Raw genomic sequence first — 16,685 nt, forward strand, 5'->3', positions numbered from 1 at the left:
TATACCTCGAGGGAACAAATTGTTGGATTAGATGTCTAAGCCCATAACTATTATTGGTATGTACTTGACCCGAGAGTAGCATGGTCCATTTGGGTTGCATATCATCAGGACAATTTGTTAGGATGGACTTTTGAGAGAAGGTTATTTATGGTTTATTAATATATTATAAGTTATAATATATTAATATGAAATCATATGTTTTAATTAGTATCGATCAAGAATTAATTTGGAATTAATTTAGTGATCAAAAGAGACTAATTAAATCTATGGGGACTAATTATGAAAATTAGTTATATTTATATGTGTTGGGCTTATGATCCATGTTGGACCAAGTTTATGTATGGATACATAAAGAGTTGGGCCACATGAACCATGGATCATAAAACCCATGGGTATGGATTATGGGTTATACCCATGACCCTTGGAATCCTACATATAAATAGGTTACTCCATAGCCAAAATCACCACTTCTTTTCTTAGATAAATATAGAGGTGTTTTGGTGCATGGAATTCTCTCTCAAGAGCCACCTTTGTCCTAGGTGTGTTTTGATTCCATTTGAGGCATTTCATACTATTGTGCTAAGCTCTTAAGGCCAAATACATCAAGACTTCAAGCCACATAAAAGGTATGTTTCCCTAACTAGTATATTATATGGTTTATGTCAAATGCATGCTAGTTATAGGTTTAATGCCTTGGAAACCATTTGCATGTATAATTAGTGAAAACCTAGATCCAAGGTATTTAGGGTTGTATGTGCACCATAGGATGTTGTATTATACCAAAACCCAACACAAATGACTTATTACGCGAAACATTCAACAACAAGGTACTTATCTCTTAATTCTTAAAATTATATCATAATATCATATTTATACTTACTGGTGTTTCAGGATGCCAACATGGCTGTCCCATTGCTCTCAGCTATTCTTTTACCATTGTTTCAAAGCGCTAGACCAATCCTCTCACAGATTGCATCATCACCAAATATCTGTTTTGAGGTAATAAGAATTAAGAAACACTTTTTTCTTTTAATTTATAAATTGATTGATTCTTGATATATATATATATATATATATATATATATATATATATATATATATATATATATATATATATATATATATATATATATATATATGGGCTAGGTTAAAGTGTTTTTTACATTTATTGTGTGCTAGAATGCACTAATATGAATTTAGTAAAATTATATTATTATTTAATTAAATAATGATAGATATTAAATGGTTTCCATAATTGTATGTATATTAAATGATATCCATAATTATAATTTTTTTTTCTTTATGAAAATTAATTAAATTCGTCATTAATTTCAGCAATAACATTCTTTTAGAATGAATTCGTATCTAGGTTTTTATGTTACAAATAACATTATTTCAGGACTCACTCACGTAAAATACAATAAAATTGTATGGAATATGAAGAATGAGGGTGTATTCTAGTAGAATATACTCTCGTTCTCCTAAAATACACTCTTATTATTTTATATATCATTATGAAAGAATATTATTATTGACATTAATTACGAATTAAATTAGTTTTCATAAAAAGGAATTATAAATATGGATATCATTTAATATACATTTAATGTTTACTCAATTCTTATTGGTGCATTCTAGCACACAATAGATGTGAAAAACATTTGAACATTATATATATATATATATATATATATATATATATATATATATATATATATATATATATATATATATATATATATATATATATATATATATATATATATATATATATATATATATATATATATATATATATATATATATATATAAAGCAAAGCAAAAATGACTTTAAAAAACTTGGTGATCCTTAGCCCTCGCATTATGAAACAATGGAAGAGACAATTTCACTCCAACACCAGAAGAAACTCGTAGACTGGTATCTATTAATTATGTAAATCCTTTGTTGAAAGTAGAAACATTATGAATCTATATAACATTTATTTGTGCAGATAAAATCATACTATGGAATCTTCTAATCAAATTGAAAGATGATACGATTGCTGAAACCTCTACTCTAGCTTTTGTTTTGCAACCACCCGATCATTGGTTGTTTGTTTAATTTGCATGCAGGTTTGTGTGCCTTTTCTTCCCCCCCACCTATCTGCTCTGATTTTCCACTTAATGAATACAATTGGTATTGTTATTAGCTTCTTTTTCCTTAAAAATCGGAATCAGTTTTGGGAAATTCTTGTTCAATTGAAAAATTAGGAAATCAGAAATCAGTCAAAAGTTTTCTAATTTTTTACTTCATAAGATTTGTTGTCGTGTATTTTGCTACCAAAAATCCCGCCTCCAAAATCAGGCATCAATCAAAAGTGTTCTATGACAACAATTGTGTTGGTGGTCTCCTAAACCACCAATAAAGTAATAATTTGATGGGTAAAGATAAAACAGTTTAGTATGTTGAAAGAAATAACCACTTGGCAAGAGAGATTAGTTCTTTGGTTTTTAACCACATGTTTCTTATTGTTTTTGATGCCGATTAGGTGTTTGATCGAATGTTTCAAGCAACCACATTTATGCAATTAAGGTAATGTATTTTACTTGTGATTTTCAATTAGTCATCAATTCGGAGCCTAATTTATGTTAAATCACATGAATTTAGGCATTTCACAAGTCTCGTTTATTAAAGCTAAGAGTTGCTCCTTCAGAAACTGTTACGACTGATGTTCTTCGTAAAGATTTTCCTTTCTTTTTTTCTCTGTTTCTTTGTATGTATCTGTTAATGATGTTTTATAAACTGATTTGCAGGTTTTAATCATGATAATGTTAAACCATCCAAACATAGTAAATATGATAGAAGTCGTTGATGACCCAAATACATATCATTTCTACATGGGTATGCAACAGTTAAAACCACTACTTTCTTTGACCCTTTGAATCCATGTCTATTTTTTTTTTTTTTTAAAGTTTTAATCTTTACTTTCAGTTCTTGAATACATTGAGGGCAAATGGATCTTTGAGGGATCTGGACCTCCAGGCTGCTTAGGAGAACAAGTTTCAAGGAGTTATTTGTATCTCCATTCTCATGTATGTCCTTTTATACCCTTATGTTTTATTATTATTTATTTATTTTAATCAGGCTTTAGAAAGTTATCCATCTTTAATTGGACAAGAATTGTACTTTTTCCTATTTTTTAAAATGTCGACAAAACTTGCATATATATTCTTTATTGGAAATTAATTTAAGAAAAAAAAAAAAAAAGCTAACTTGCCACTAAAATTTGAAATTTTCTAAACTAACTCTTCTAAATTCCTCAGTTTCTCCCCCTTATTTGTCTATTAATAAAACATTGTATCCCATGTTTGTTTTTATGGTTAACGTTTCTTGTAATTTTCTAAATTTGTTTACTATTTTCCCAAATTAATTCTATCCTATCATTGCAAAATAATCGACACGGGAGAATATAGTTTCGGTTTCTATTTTCCAAAGGCTCTCACCATGAACAACTGAATCACTTGGTTGTAGTGTTCATTTGGTTGAACTAAAAGATACCAGTGAACTTTTTGCTATGAAAGCTGGAAGTAATGATAAACCGTAACAACAACGTATGTCTGTAAAATAATATTCCTTTTTTTTTATTATGATTTCAAATCTTCAAAGTTTTTGAAACTTGATTTTTGTTATGTAAATAACTGATGTTGTAACTTGATTTTAATTATGGTGTTATTATCATAAGTTGTCCTCGAGTAGCTAGATAAATAAGAGAACAAAAGAAGAACAAAGGAAAAATCTTTGCTCGAAGACAATCTATGATGATAATGACATGATAACTAATGTTATACAAATCTATACCAGTCCTAGGTTGATATCAGCTTTGTTTATTTAACAATTTTTTTTTTATAAAAAAATAACATAACTTTATCTATTTTTTCATCATTTTGCAGTGGTGCGGTTCATTTTGCAGTATGTAATAATGATTGTCGACCCCTCGCCCTTTATATCAAAGACTTTGACATGTTTAAGAACATAAACTTTATGAGAAATTAAATATCCTTCTACATTTTATTCCTACTATTCTCCTACCCACATTAAATGGTGATAAGTGGACTAAAATATTATCAATTTCATTAAATATGTCATTAAATATGCCACATGTCAACATTTTATAGGGTAGGAAGATAAGTATGAATATAATGTAGGAGAATATTTAATTTCTCAAACTTTATATTCATGTATTTCTCTTAATTTGACACGTCTGTGAAATTAGTATCAATGTTTATCAAAGAAAAGTTTTTGTATTTTCATTTCCATTTTTACCCTTTTCATATCTTTTTGAAAGTATCATATTCCTAAAATTTTGGAACGATAATTTTATTTATAATGTAATCTATGAAAGTTAATTTTATTTTTGTTTCTTTATGTGGTTAAATTTTACAGGGAACTAAAAGCAAGGTTAAAGGGTGTGCATGGGTAAAAAGGAATTGGTTTGATGGCTTAAAGGTTTTATGCAAATTTCAAGAAGCAGAATTGTATGCCCAGAAAGTTGGGATGATTCCTGCTTAGAAACTTGAGGCATCAATCACATTCATTGGTGGAGCCTGGTACTCATCTTAACCTCCATCAGACCCGCTAACCCTTAATTTTGGCATGAATTATGTTATTTGTAGATTACAAACTAGAAAAAAAAAACAGTAGCTTGATCAAATTAGTTAGGTATTTGAATGTTCAATGTTTCAATGTAAGGAGCAGTTCTGTTCGATTCCATCTTTGAAGAAGATGATTTCAGTCGATTTTGCATGCCAGGCGTTCGATGACTTGCTCAGATGAAAATCAACAGGTACAACACAAGTAATTTTGAGTTCTTACTTCCCCACTATCCTTGTTAGTTGCAACCTTAATTTGCAAACAGGTAACTTCATGGCTTGGTACCGATGCTCATTGCACTAGACAACAATTAGTTTGCTTTCTTACTTTCATTATTAAACTTTTTTCCCTCTAAAGATGATTAGATTTGTTGATTATTGGTTGACAAAGTATAATTACTCGATCTATTTGCTTTTTTTTTTTAAACATGGAGAATCAATCATCAAAACTAAAAGTTCAATTGTCGTCGTACAATGAGTTAGATGGCAAACGGGCAACAAGCTGTGCCGCTAAACAACAAAGAAGAAAAACAACAAGATACTAGGGTTCGTATTTGTTTTATTGTGTAATTGTAATCATTCATAGTTAGATGGGTATTGTAATGATTTTGTTTGTTTTTTTTTTCTTTTTCTTTCTTTCATAGGTAAAATGTAAAAGGGCATGACACAAAACGTTCATCAGGTTGTTTTATGAGTAATGATTCTGATGTTTTTTCAGCCATTATATTCTTGATGTGTCTTTTTCTATTATTGCTTTATTTTCTGGAATTGTGTAACTGTTGAATGCTTATCACATCTTTCATTTGTATATAGTTTCTTTATCAATTTTAGGTTCATTTTTCATATGTAAATGCATTTCTTGATTAATCTATGATTTGGGGCTATAAGACTTTGATAATTATCTTCTCATGTAATTGATTAATTTAATTCTGCCTAGTTGCAGCCTTGAGGTTTTTTTTTTTTTTTTTTTTTTTTCAAAAGAAGTGATGCTTAAGATGACGTTTCTAGATAGGTGAAAAGGAAAATCAATAGGAATCCATAAACCATGTAATGCTACACCTTTGAGAAATACTTTTATGGTAGTATTCATGAATAAGGTGCAATGATGGTTATTACGACTCTTATTGATCTTACACTTATGTTAATTTTCTGTTGCCGGTTAAGATTGGGATGAATAAGGTGCAATGATGGTTATTAATTTAACTCTCTTTAAGAGCTTACTCCTTAGATTATGGAATAAGACTTGATGCTCATTCAGACCAAAATCTGGTGCGACATACAAAAGTCAATTCATTTTGGATGAGCTCACGTAATACCATTCGTCTGGTGCCTGTTTGGTATAAGAGCTTTGAGACATCTGTGCAGATGTTTGATTACTTCTTCAGGTTTCTTAATCTTTGTTAACAAATCCATACCCCGCAAAGCGGAGTCCCTCATCCAGTCTAAATGAAAAAAGAACTTTGAAAATGTTTCTTAAGGTGTAAAAATATATAAAAACGTTTTTCATATATATTTTGAGACAGTTTATGAAATAGTCATAATATTTTGGTTTTTGCAGAAAAATCATAATATTTCGGATCAATTTACAAAATTGGCACACATTAATTTGTTACCAGCTGAACCGGAAAAAATGGTTAGAATGCAACTCATAGATCATTGTTGAATCTATCATATACCCTAGGCATTCTAACAGATTCAAAGCAACAAAACTCTCAACAATACTAGAAAATTAGGATAGAATTCCCATTCATTCGAGAGGAATGGACTCTCTAAAAGAAGAACAAAGTTCTTTACAAAATTCTTAGCTACTGACTCTCTAAAACAAAAGGACTATATATACTACCACTAGAGACGAGACAAAAGGGAATAACAGTCAAGTTCCCACTAACAAAACAACCAATAACAACCATAATTGGTTGTAGACTCACTAATAGGAAAATAAATAGATAAAAGATAGAAATACCCCTATGCTATAAACCAGTAAAGTTGGGGCCTATCAACAACCTTTTAATGTTTTATAGGACTTTTTTGTTAAAAAAAAATAATAAATAAATAAATAAATAAATAAATAAAAATTGAGACTATTTTGTAAACTAATCCAAAATATTGAGACTTTTCTAAGATTTCCCATTTACAAATTAACATTTACAACCACATAATTGCTCACAATACTCAAATTTTTATTAACTTTATTTAGACTTGGCACTACCACAACCTTTTTGATTCAAGGAAAATAACACCCTAATGTCTTACACTCTTATAATTTGGCGTCAGGGAGGGAGCTTCTTAAGGGCAACGAGGGGCTGTGTCCCATGTTCTGTTTTTTAGAACTAGTCAATAGCTATTAAAGTTTTTACATATTAGGCCTAAAACTATAAAATTTGATTGTGCCCCCCAGTTCTCTAATTTTTATACATAGTATACTTTTGGCCCGGCCTCCAAATCAAAAGTTCAAGCTCTGTCACTGGCGTCCGCAGATCACAGATTTTGAACAAAGGGGACACTGAAGCTTGTTGAGTTTGAGTGTTTAGCTTACCATTGTGGAGCAGATAACATAATTCAAAAAAGAATCATATGTAAAAAGTGGTGTTTATGAATTGGAAAATATAAAAGGATTAAGGAAGCAAATTTGAAGGATTGAATAATTTCCCAATTCGCACAAAATTTTGTTCATCGTTTTGGACTTTACTCAATGACCGTCTACAATACCAATTGATATATAAAATTAAACAAAAGTAATTGAAATAAGAAAGAAATTTCAATCACCTATTATTGCAGTTCGTTTCGTCTTTGGCCATACAAACAATCATTGTAGTGGAGAAGTAGTAATATAAGAGTAATCGAGTTTGAAATTTGCAAATGGAAAACCAGCAAAACAAAACCCACAAAACAGCAAACCAAAATATTCAAATAATAAGTTGTAAGATCCACATAGACCAATTAATAGTGGTTCTTAAGGTCTTGAAAATGTTCTACATATGGGAATTTTATATTCCATAATCAAAACAAAAGATAAGAGTGGTAATTAAGAAGTCCTCACTCATTTAAGAGATTAATATTCAAACAATCATGAGGGAAGTACCACATCCATTCATAACAAAACATGCATTGTCGACTTTTATTATCATCAAGAAAGTAACCACAACTCCTGTATTGTGTTCGAGGTTCAGGCCATGACTCGTGTTTAATAGCAACACAAGAAGTGAACCTGCTAAGAAAGAAAACACATTCTCCTGTTGTCTTTTTCGGAGGGACCCATTTCATTTCACCAAAATCTAATTCCATAACCTTTCTCCGTGATGATGAAGACCGATATATCATATAAAGCTTTTCTCCCGAGCTTACAAACTCTGGTGGAAACCAGTCTTTTTTTGGATAATTTTTGGTTTCGAACGAAGTCCATTTGAGATTTTGATTATGATCGAGTCTGAGTTCACATATAGAAGAATCAGTGTGTAGGGTATATATCTTCCCCTTTAAAACATGTAAATCAAGGATTTCAGGTGTGGGGATAGGGGAGGAGATATGATTCCAGCCTTGTTTACCCACTATAGAAAATGATATATTTTTTCTATGTAACACAACAAACACACACCCAGATATTGAAGGTGAAAAGACAAGGATACCCTTGATAGCCCTCATTTGTACTTCATGAGAAGTTACAGTTAAGGGGTAATCGGGGAAATGAAGTTCATCCCTTGTGATAGGATTCACAAGCCAGAAGTCGCGGGTTTCCCTTCTGAATAAGATAAGGTAACCACAAGTTAATCCGAAATAGGCCTTGCATGAAGAATGGGGAATAATGGTTTTAAATCTTCCTTCTTTCAAGTCCTCAAGGAAATAATACGAGTCTTCCTTATTAACGTGGGGCCTGATGCTTATCTGCATGGGTGGTTTGGACGCCATAAACGTGTTCCTGTTACAGACTGCAAGTGACCTCCATGACTTGCAAACTCCACCGAATGCAACAAAATCAACAACTCCCAGTTTCATCATAACTATTGCTCTGGTGGAATCTTTGTTTCGATGAGAAAGTCAAAGAGTTTGGCTTTTCGAGAAGTGAAGATGAATCTTGTGTATAAGTCAAGGCTAGTGGGAGTATAGTTAGCTTTTTGGTACTGTATGTGGATGACATACTACTCATGGGAAATGACATCCCAACTTTGTAGGAGGTTAAGTCCTGGCTTGGGAAGTGTTTCACTATGAAGGACCTTGGAGAAGCTGCATATATCCTAGGGATAAGAATTTTGAGAGATAGGAGTAAAAGACTAATTGGACTTAGTCAGAGTACCTACTTGGATAAGGTGTTGAATAGGTTCAGCATGCATAATTCCAAGAAAGGAGGGTTACACGATCCAGAGTAACGCCAAACTGAGTGAGACTCGGAGTCCGAATACAGAGGATGAGATAGCTGAGATGAGTCGAGTTCCATGTGCTTCCGATGTAGGCTCGATCATGTATGTTATGACTTGTATTCATCCTGATGTGGCCTTCACATTGAGCATGGTCAGCAGATATCAGGGGAACCCTAGCAAGGCTCACTGGACTGCAGTGAAGAACACTCTCAAGTACCTTCGGAGGACTAAGGACTGGGTCCTTACCCTTGGTGGAAGTGATGATGTGAGAGTAGTAGGTTATAGTGATGCTAGCTTCCAGACTGATAGGGATAATTTTCGCTCTCAGTCAGGCTGGGTTTTTACCTTAAACGGAGGAGCAGTAACTTGGAAAAGTTCCAAGCATGAGACAGTGGTTGATTCAACTTGCGAATCAGAGTATATAGCGTTAATCAAGGCAGCAAAGGAGGCTGTATGGCTAAAGAACTATTGGAGACTGATATGTGCATAATTAGTTAATTATTTAGCATATATTCTTAGTTATTTTTGATTAATTATGTGAATAATGTGGAAAAAAGGTACTTAAAATGTTGTGAATTGTGTTTTCAGTCCAAAAGATATGCTTGGAAGCAAAAAGGAGAAAAGGAAAGCAATTAAAGATTGAAGAGTGAAAGAAGGTGATATACTCGGCAAGTAGATCGACCCTACTCGGCGAGTACACGAGGATATTCCAGAAGATAAATACGACTGCTGATTCAAGACGGATAAGTATGGATCTACTCGGCGAGTTGATTCTGCTACTCGCCGAGTACACCCTATTTTGGGATATCTATAAAACACGAATCCTTATCTCATAGGAAGGGACTCCTGGCGATTTTTGAAGGTTTAGCTGCGACTAAGAGATTCAGAAGGCGCTAAGGAACCCTAGGCTTCACTATTTGGAAGAATTCAAGCAATTAGGTTAATTCTACCACTTAGACTTAGGAATTGAACATGCTTGCTTTAGTAAACTTTGTTTTTATGTGTGTTTCTACTGCAATTATGAGCTAAATTCGTTTTTGTTTCTGTTTGGGGAATACCAAAGAACTCCTATGGTTTGATTATTGATTATTGATTAATTGTCTTTTGGTGATTTATTAAATTAAGTTTGTTAAAGAACCTTATGTATTAATCACTACTATTTTCTGTTAATTGGAAGGCAATTAGGTTACATGAACATCACTTAATTGTTAACCTCATATGTCTATGTGAATGCTAAACCATATGCTTAGAAGTAATGATTATGAAACTAAGATTAATAAGAAAATAGGAAGATTAATGTGTGAGCTTGTTTGAGAAACCATCAACAAGAGGTTAATTGAATTAATAACTTAATTGACCATTAAAAATCTTATCTAATCCAAATAATTAATCTAGGGAATTAATTAGTTTAAACACTTGATCAACACTTAAATTAGTTAATTGTCTAAGGGTTAGGAGTAATGAATATGAACCTAACTATTATAATTGGTAACCAATAGCAATTAATCTATCTTAAACTTAAATAACCATAGGAGTGAATTGGTTGAACCTAAATAGAAAGATCTTTATCAAATTTGGTGAATAGTTGTTACTTTAGTTAATTAGTTAATTTAGTTTGTCTAAGTTTCTAGTCTTGCAAAACTAGAGAAAAACCCTTTACTTTTATTATTTGTTTTAGTTAAAATTACTTATTAGTTTAATTTTTCGTTCCCTGAGTTCGATACCTTATTTATCAATCTATACCACTTAAAGACAGGTTCACTGCCTTTGTGTGCTCAAATTATTAATAAAAAGTAGGGATAAAACTAGTTGGTTTTACACACATCAGAGACCTTGGAGTTGTACCAGCTATAAAGGATCCTATGGAAATTTTCTGTGATAGTGAAAGTGTAGTTGCCTTAGCCAAGGAACCAAGGGATCACGGGAGATCCATACACATCAACAGAAAATATCATTTCATCTCGTATAGAAGAAGGACTCCTCGTGGAAAAAAGGGTATCATCGGATAAGAACCCAGCAGATCCCCTCACGAAGGGACTGGGTAGGGTTAAGCATCTCCAGCATGCGAGGTGCATACGGCTGAAGGATGATATTAGTTTTAGTAGTTAGATAGCCTTGAAATTTGTAAAGTGTAATTGACATTTGATGATGAATAAAAGTTGTTGGTTATTTATGAGTAACGTGTTGCTATCTTTTGTCGATTGTTTGCTATAATTTCATTTTGCATGTTTTGACTTCTAGAATAATTATGAAAAGCTTTCATGAAAAAATAATTACACTTTATGACATAACAAAGTATGTATGTATCCATTGCAATGCTTCTAACTTCATTGTTATGAAAAGCTTTCGTGAGGAGCTGACTGTACTTCCTGAAATGCTCCAATTTTCTTGTTGCGATTTTAATATTGCTCTAGTTGGAATTGTCGATTCACTCGGGCGCAAATAATTTGAGTTTAGTGGTGGGTCTTTACGCCACCATAATCTGAATCAAATTGAAATTCCAACTTGCTGATTGGAGGTCTGCGTTTTCCTTTCTATTTGCAACCCAAATTTAAAGTGACCCCGATACACAAAGAGGACGACGAGGCAATGGAAGAATATATGTATAACTGGCCTCAATAAATCTGTGTCCATGTAGCCTTAATGAGATACATCGGGCTTCTGATGTGAGTTCTCTAGTCATAAGTGATCAATTTCCCATTCTTTTTAATTATGTTAGAGTAAATTAAAAGTTCAAAGACGTAGAGTGCCATGTGTTGGCTGTAATTCTCTTGTTTAAGTAGTTTCTCATTTTAGTTTGACCTCCCTCGTTTCCTACGTCACTCTTATTTTTATGGTTTTCCCTCTCTGGTACTCATACAAGTGTCTCAACTGCTCTACGTTCAACGCCGTGTTATTTTTTTCATTACAAGGTATAGCTCACTCCTTGTCGTTATGTAATGCAAACTCTGATTTAAGTTATATTACGGATTTCTGCCTACAAATTTGATATCTTTTTGTCATAATCTGACTATTTTGCTTTAATTTGGTCCGACCTAATCATTGACCTGATTTGAGATGTTTCCCTTAATTGATTCAGTATGTTTTAATGCTAGTGAGTTGTATTTACACTTAAAAGTTAGTAAAGTTGCAATTTAGTTTGCAAGATGATCAGGTGTTTTGATCTCTATGATAGTTAATGACAGCATTTATTACTTGGGATTCGATCTAACATGAAAACCTTAATTTCAGTATAGACTTTAGTACTCCTGATTCACTTCGACTCAATAATTAAGTATCAAATCCCAGTTGAAGGAAATTAATTTAGAATATTTTCCAAATCTTATTGCCATGGGTTCCTAATAACTAGTGAAACTGAATAAGACCATTGTGGGAGATCTACAGTTTACTAAGTGCTATTTTGGTTCTAGAACTGCTAATCTCAACTCTCGGTTATCTAGGTTTTCTGTGATCTTTTCTTTGATTAATGATTAGATATACAAAAAAAGACCATATTTATGCATATTGTTTTCCCATTACTCAATTGAGTTTAAACATATTCTGGCATCAATATATTTTAAATTCAGTTTTCAAACCTTTTTCTATCTTGTCATGGAGTAGTGATGATGTGTCTTTATATTATATCATTGTAGTGGTTAAAGATAATAGTTTTCCTGGATACATTTCAAGTACGTGATGCTAAACATATTGCATCCCTCAAACTAAGCGAGGTTGTGTTTTTGTCTCAAGATTTCACTAGAATAAAGGAGGCCACAAATGCATTATAACGTATATAGGCTCAACTAAACATTTGGCTCTTCATGCAATCATCAAACATAACACTAGCATGATTCCTAATTCCTTTTTACCAAATTTTCTAAATTAAGTCCTAGCAATTTTATACAAAATTTCAAAAATTTCAACTAATGTAACCAACCCCCTACCCCACACTTAATTCATGTAGTGTCCCCATTGCTTGTTATGCATGATAAAGAAAAGTAAAGAGGAATTTGAACAAACTCCCCTAGGGTAGTAGTGACGAGGTTGATCTTCTTCACTTTAAACTCCATCTTTAATTGACTTTAGGCATACGAACAACTCATCCATGTCTTGGGTGTCAAATATCGTGTGGCACGACTCCAAATATGCAGTAAAATGGTCTCGAAAATCTTTATGAATGAATCTTCAAAGAGTATGAGTAAAGCCCTTATTGAATATAGTCAAAATGTAAGCCTTGAGTAGGAAATATTAAGTGACTCGTCGAGTATCTATGATAACTCGGTGAGTAGAAGTGTTTTTAGCAGAAAAGTCGTAAATTTCCAAAGGAACTTGTCGAGTCCATAATATACACTCGACGAGTACGATGCCGGTTGGTAAATTAATCTTCTGCTTTGAATTCGGTTTTGATGTGGTTGGTAATAGCAAGACAGTGCCCCTCCTTCATTTTTCTTCATTAAATGACACTCTCTATCCCACTTTAATAATGGACTCAACCCTAAACTCAACACCATGCACATTCTCATCTAGACCCGTCCCTTACTTTAGGCTTCACACTGGGGACTCTTGCATGCACCCTAGCTTCAATATGAAAGATAAGACAAACACAAGTGATAAAAACCAACCTCCTTATTTAACGTCCTAAAAAGTTCCAAAAAGCCAAAACAAATAAAAAAAATCTTTTCAAACATCGGAATTAAAAACAAAACAAAACTTCAATCTTCATCCTCCTCTTTGTTTCCTCCCATTCCACTCCCTCCAGCCTGGTTCCTTCTTTGATTGAACCTCCCGTCCTAACTCGGAACATATAGGTATCCGGGCCCGAGCCTAGGCGCAATGTTCATTTGTTCAAATAAATAAACAAATGATTCGTTTTTATAGTTCAGGCTTCGACCAAGGTCGCACTGGTACCTCCTTTGTTCCATGTTGTACCAGTCCATGGGGTACTTCTTCCACCGAAATGACTGGTGGGTCTTCTCAGGCGTGCTCTCTCCTTTGCCTTACCCTTCTTCCTGGATACTCGAACTCTAATACCGCATCATCATCCGAGATTCGAAAATGTCCCCCACCATAATCTTTAATGATCCTTGCCCTCCCGAATAAAGTAGTGCTAAACGGGGGAGAAGGAATCATTGTTAACACCCTCGCTTCCCCTTGGTCCAAGATTCCATATGTCCTTGCTAACTTTGTGACAAACATGCCCCCATTGATCTTGGAAATCATCCACTCCTTGATTGCCCCCTCTGCTATATACTTTTCCAAGCAATAAGGCAAATTACAAAAAACATCGAGAGTGATTATGCTCCACATGTAGAAAATGTCAAGGGTGGGCACCTTATCGTCATCCTTTCGCATATTAATATTACTAGCGACAAGACAATGTATCAAGAGATGGATTGGGGAATGGATACTCCCATCTTGAGCAGATGATGGAATGTATACCCAGTTGGCGATTGTGTTCCACCAAGTCGATGCAACCACTTCCTCGGGCAAGTCCTTGTGACAATATTCTAGGAATGTTTAAAAAATTTTAGACATAATCACATTTTGATCATAAATCCTCATCCTCCATGCGATCTCCGCGATGCTACATTGGCGCAACTCCCCTCCAAGATAGAAAGTAATAATGTTTGGATTATAATAGTCACTACCACCTCGGAAGGAGATGGTAGCAAAGAACTCCCAGCACAGTTCCTGATAAACAGGCTCTTGAATCTTAAAGAGCCGACTCCAACCATCACAAACTATTGTCATCCCATCATTGTTGAAAGACTTGACCAAATAAGGATTCAACTCTTCCTCCAACCCAGTTTGACAAATCCAATGCCAGTTAATTTCATTGGGTACATATATTTCCTTGCGTCTCAACGCTTCCAGCTTGTTTTTTGCGCGAGCAAGTGAAGATTTTGAGGTAATTTATGGAAAATTTAACCATGGGAGATCCCCATAGTCGCCTCCCCTTGAACTATGTCCCCGTCTAGACATACTTCCTGCAAAACAAAACCAAACAAAACCCAGAAAGATTAAAACACGCAAAAATTATGGGCATCTGTAACCTGGACTAGCCGAGTCCACGAACCGACTCGGCGAGCAGCATGAACTATGCAAGTCCAATCCAGTTCGGGTGAAATTAACCGTCTGAATCTATAAACTAATCCAAGGGTTTGCTTCGGTATGTTCACTAAGCATAAATATATAAGAAATTTTGTCTAAAACGCCCTAATTTATCAAGAAATCGAAACCCTAAAGTTCAAGTTTAGTCAAAATCGGGATTTTTTAGAAATTAAAGATATAACTCTACCAAAGGTTGAAACTATTAAAAGATTAAGAGTGAAAATGGTTATCTTTGAGTTGGATTTGCAAGGAAACAGAAGAAATCAAGATGAGAGCTTGAGAGAACTTTTCTCGTCGAGTATGGGTGGTGGCTGTATAAAGTGTTAAAAGTGTTTTACAATTAGGGTAAAAACCCCTTATTTACAGAATGTGAAAAATAATTATTTTTCCGGGTAAATACGTGGACTCACCGACTAGATGTACCTACTCATTGAGTAGTAACGCGGTTCTGCGTTTAATCGGGATTTCTTAAATGGACTCATCGAGTAGGTTTAGGGACTCGACGAGTGTTGCATTATGTTTGATAAAAATTTGAGTTTTTTAAATTGTATGCCACCAACCCCACACTTAAGCATTGCTTGCCCTAAAGCAATCATCATAAGCATAGAAGAAGATTGATAAAAGCAGATCCTAAGAAAAACGAAAATAAAAATGAAAAAATAAAGGAAAAAAAGAAAGCAAACTCTAAACTCGGGTTGCCTCCCAAAAGCACTTCTTTTTAAAGAGTCATTAGTTGGACTCCTTCCCGCTCTAAGTTTCTGTAGTTCCTCCCAGAAGTAGCCCTTCTTCAAGACCTTCATCTTTTGGAATTCCTTCTTCATATCTCTTCACTATATAACCATTAACCTTGAAAGGAGTTCCGTCTCTCGATATAAGCTCAATAGCTCCATGTGGAAAAACTTGCTTCACTATAAATAGACCATTCCATTATGTCTTTTGCTTGCCCGGGAAAAGTTTGAACCTTGAATTGAAGAGTAACACCTTTTGTCCTTCATGAAAGTCCTTATTACCCTTTAATCTTTTGTCATGCCAATTATTCGTCTTTTCTTTGTATATTAAGGAACTAGTGTAGGCCTTATTTCTAAGCTCTTCAAGGGCATTCATTTGCATCAACTCGTTGGTTCGAAGTTCAGCCAAATCAAAATTACACATTTTTAAAGCCCAAAAAGCTTTGTGCTCAACTTCAACCGGTAAATGACAATTTTTTCCACATACTAACCTATATGGTGTAGTACTGATAGGTGTTTTACAAGTTGTTCGAAAGGCCCAAAGTGCATCATCTAATTTATCCGACCATTCCTTTCAATTTCCTCCAACCGATCTCTCCAAAATCCTTTTTAACGCCCTATTCGTCACTTCAGTTTTCCCACTAGTTTATGGATGATAAGATGTGGAGAACCTATGATGAACCCCATATTTTTTCAACACTTTGGCTAATTGATCATTTGTAAAGTGAGTGCCCCGGTCACTAATAAGAGCTTTAAGAACCCCAAATCTTGAGAATAGCTTCCTTAGAAATCGCACCACCACTTGAGCATCATTTGTTGGTAATGCGTGTGCCTCCGCCCACTTAGACACGTAATCGACCACCACTAAGATATATTTATTCCC

The 16,685-nt window shown here is 33.8% G+C and overlaps 1 protein-coding gene across 1 annotated transcript; it reads left to right on the forward strand.

Annotated features, from left to right (window-relative positions):
- The first annotated feature begins 1,846 nt into the window (after positions 1–1,846).
- LOC145006551 (serine/threonine-protein kinase GRIK2-like) lies at positions 1,847–5,367 on the forward strand. The gene is made up of 8 exons (XM_078965627.1): positions 1,847–1,918; positions 1,992–2,112; positions 2,529–2,572; positions 2,648–2,881; positions 2,972–3,072; positions 4,424–4,587; positions 4,736–5,175; positions 5,274–5,367. Exons 4-6 carry the CDS (start codon positions 2,803–2,805, stop codon positions 4,547–4,549), a joined length of 306 nt encoding a protein of 101 aa, XP_078821753.1. The 5' UTR covers positions 1,847–1,918; positions 1,992–2,112; positions 2,529–2,572; positions 2,648–2,802; the 3' UTR covers positions 4,550–4,587; positions 4,736–5,175; positions 5,274–5,367.
- Positions 5,368–16,685: the final 11,318 nt, after the last annotated feature.

The sequence above is a fragment of the Lactuca saligna genome, chromosome 7, assembly GCF_052625555.1.
Source record: "Lactuca saligna cultivar CGN05327 chromosome 7, ASM5262555v1, whole genome shotgun sequence".
NCBI lineage: Eukaryota > Viridiplantae > Streptophyta > Magnoliopsida > Asterales > Asteraceae > Lactuca > Lactuca saligna.

Coding starts and splice junctions, on each gene's coding strand:
- LOC145006551 (XM_078965627.1), top strand. CDS start 2,803: ATGATAATGTTAAACCATCCAAACATAGTAAATATGATAGAAGTCGTT. Junction 2,882..2,971: donor TACATATCATTTCTACATGG/GTATGCAACAGT, acceptor CTTTACTTTCAG/TTCTTGAATACATTGAGGGC. Junction 3,073..4,423: donor ATTTGTATCTCCATTCTCAT/GTATGTCCTTTT, acceptor TAAATTTTACAG/GGAACTAAAAGCAAGGTTAA.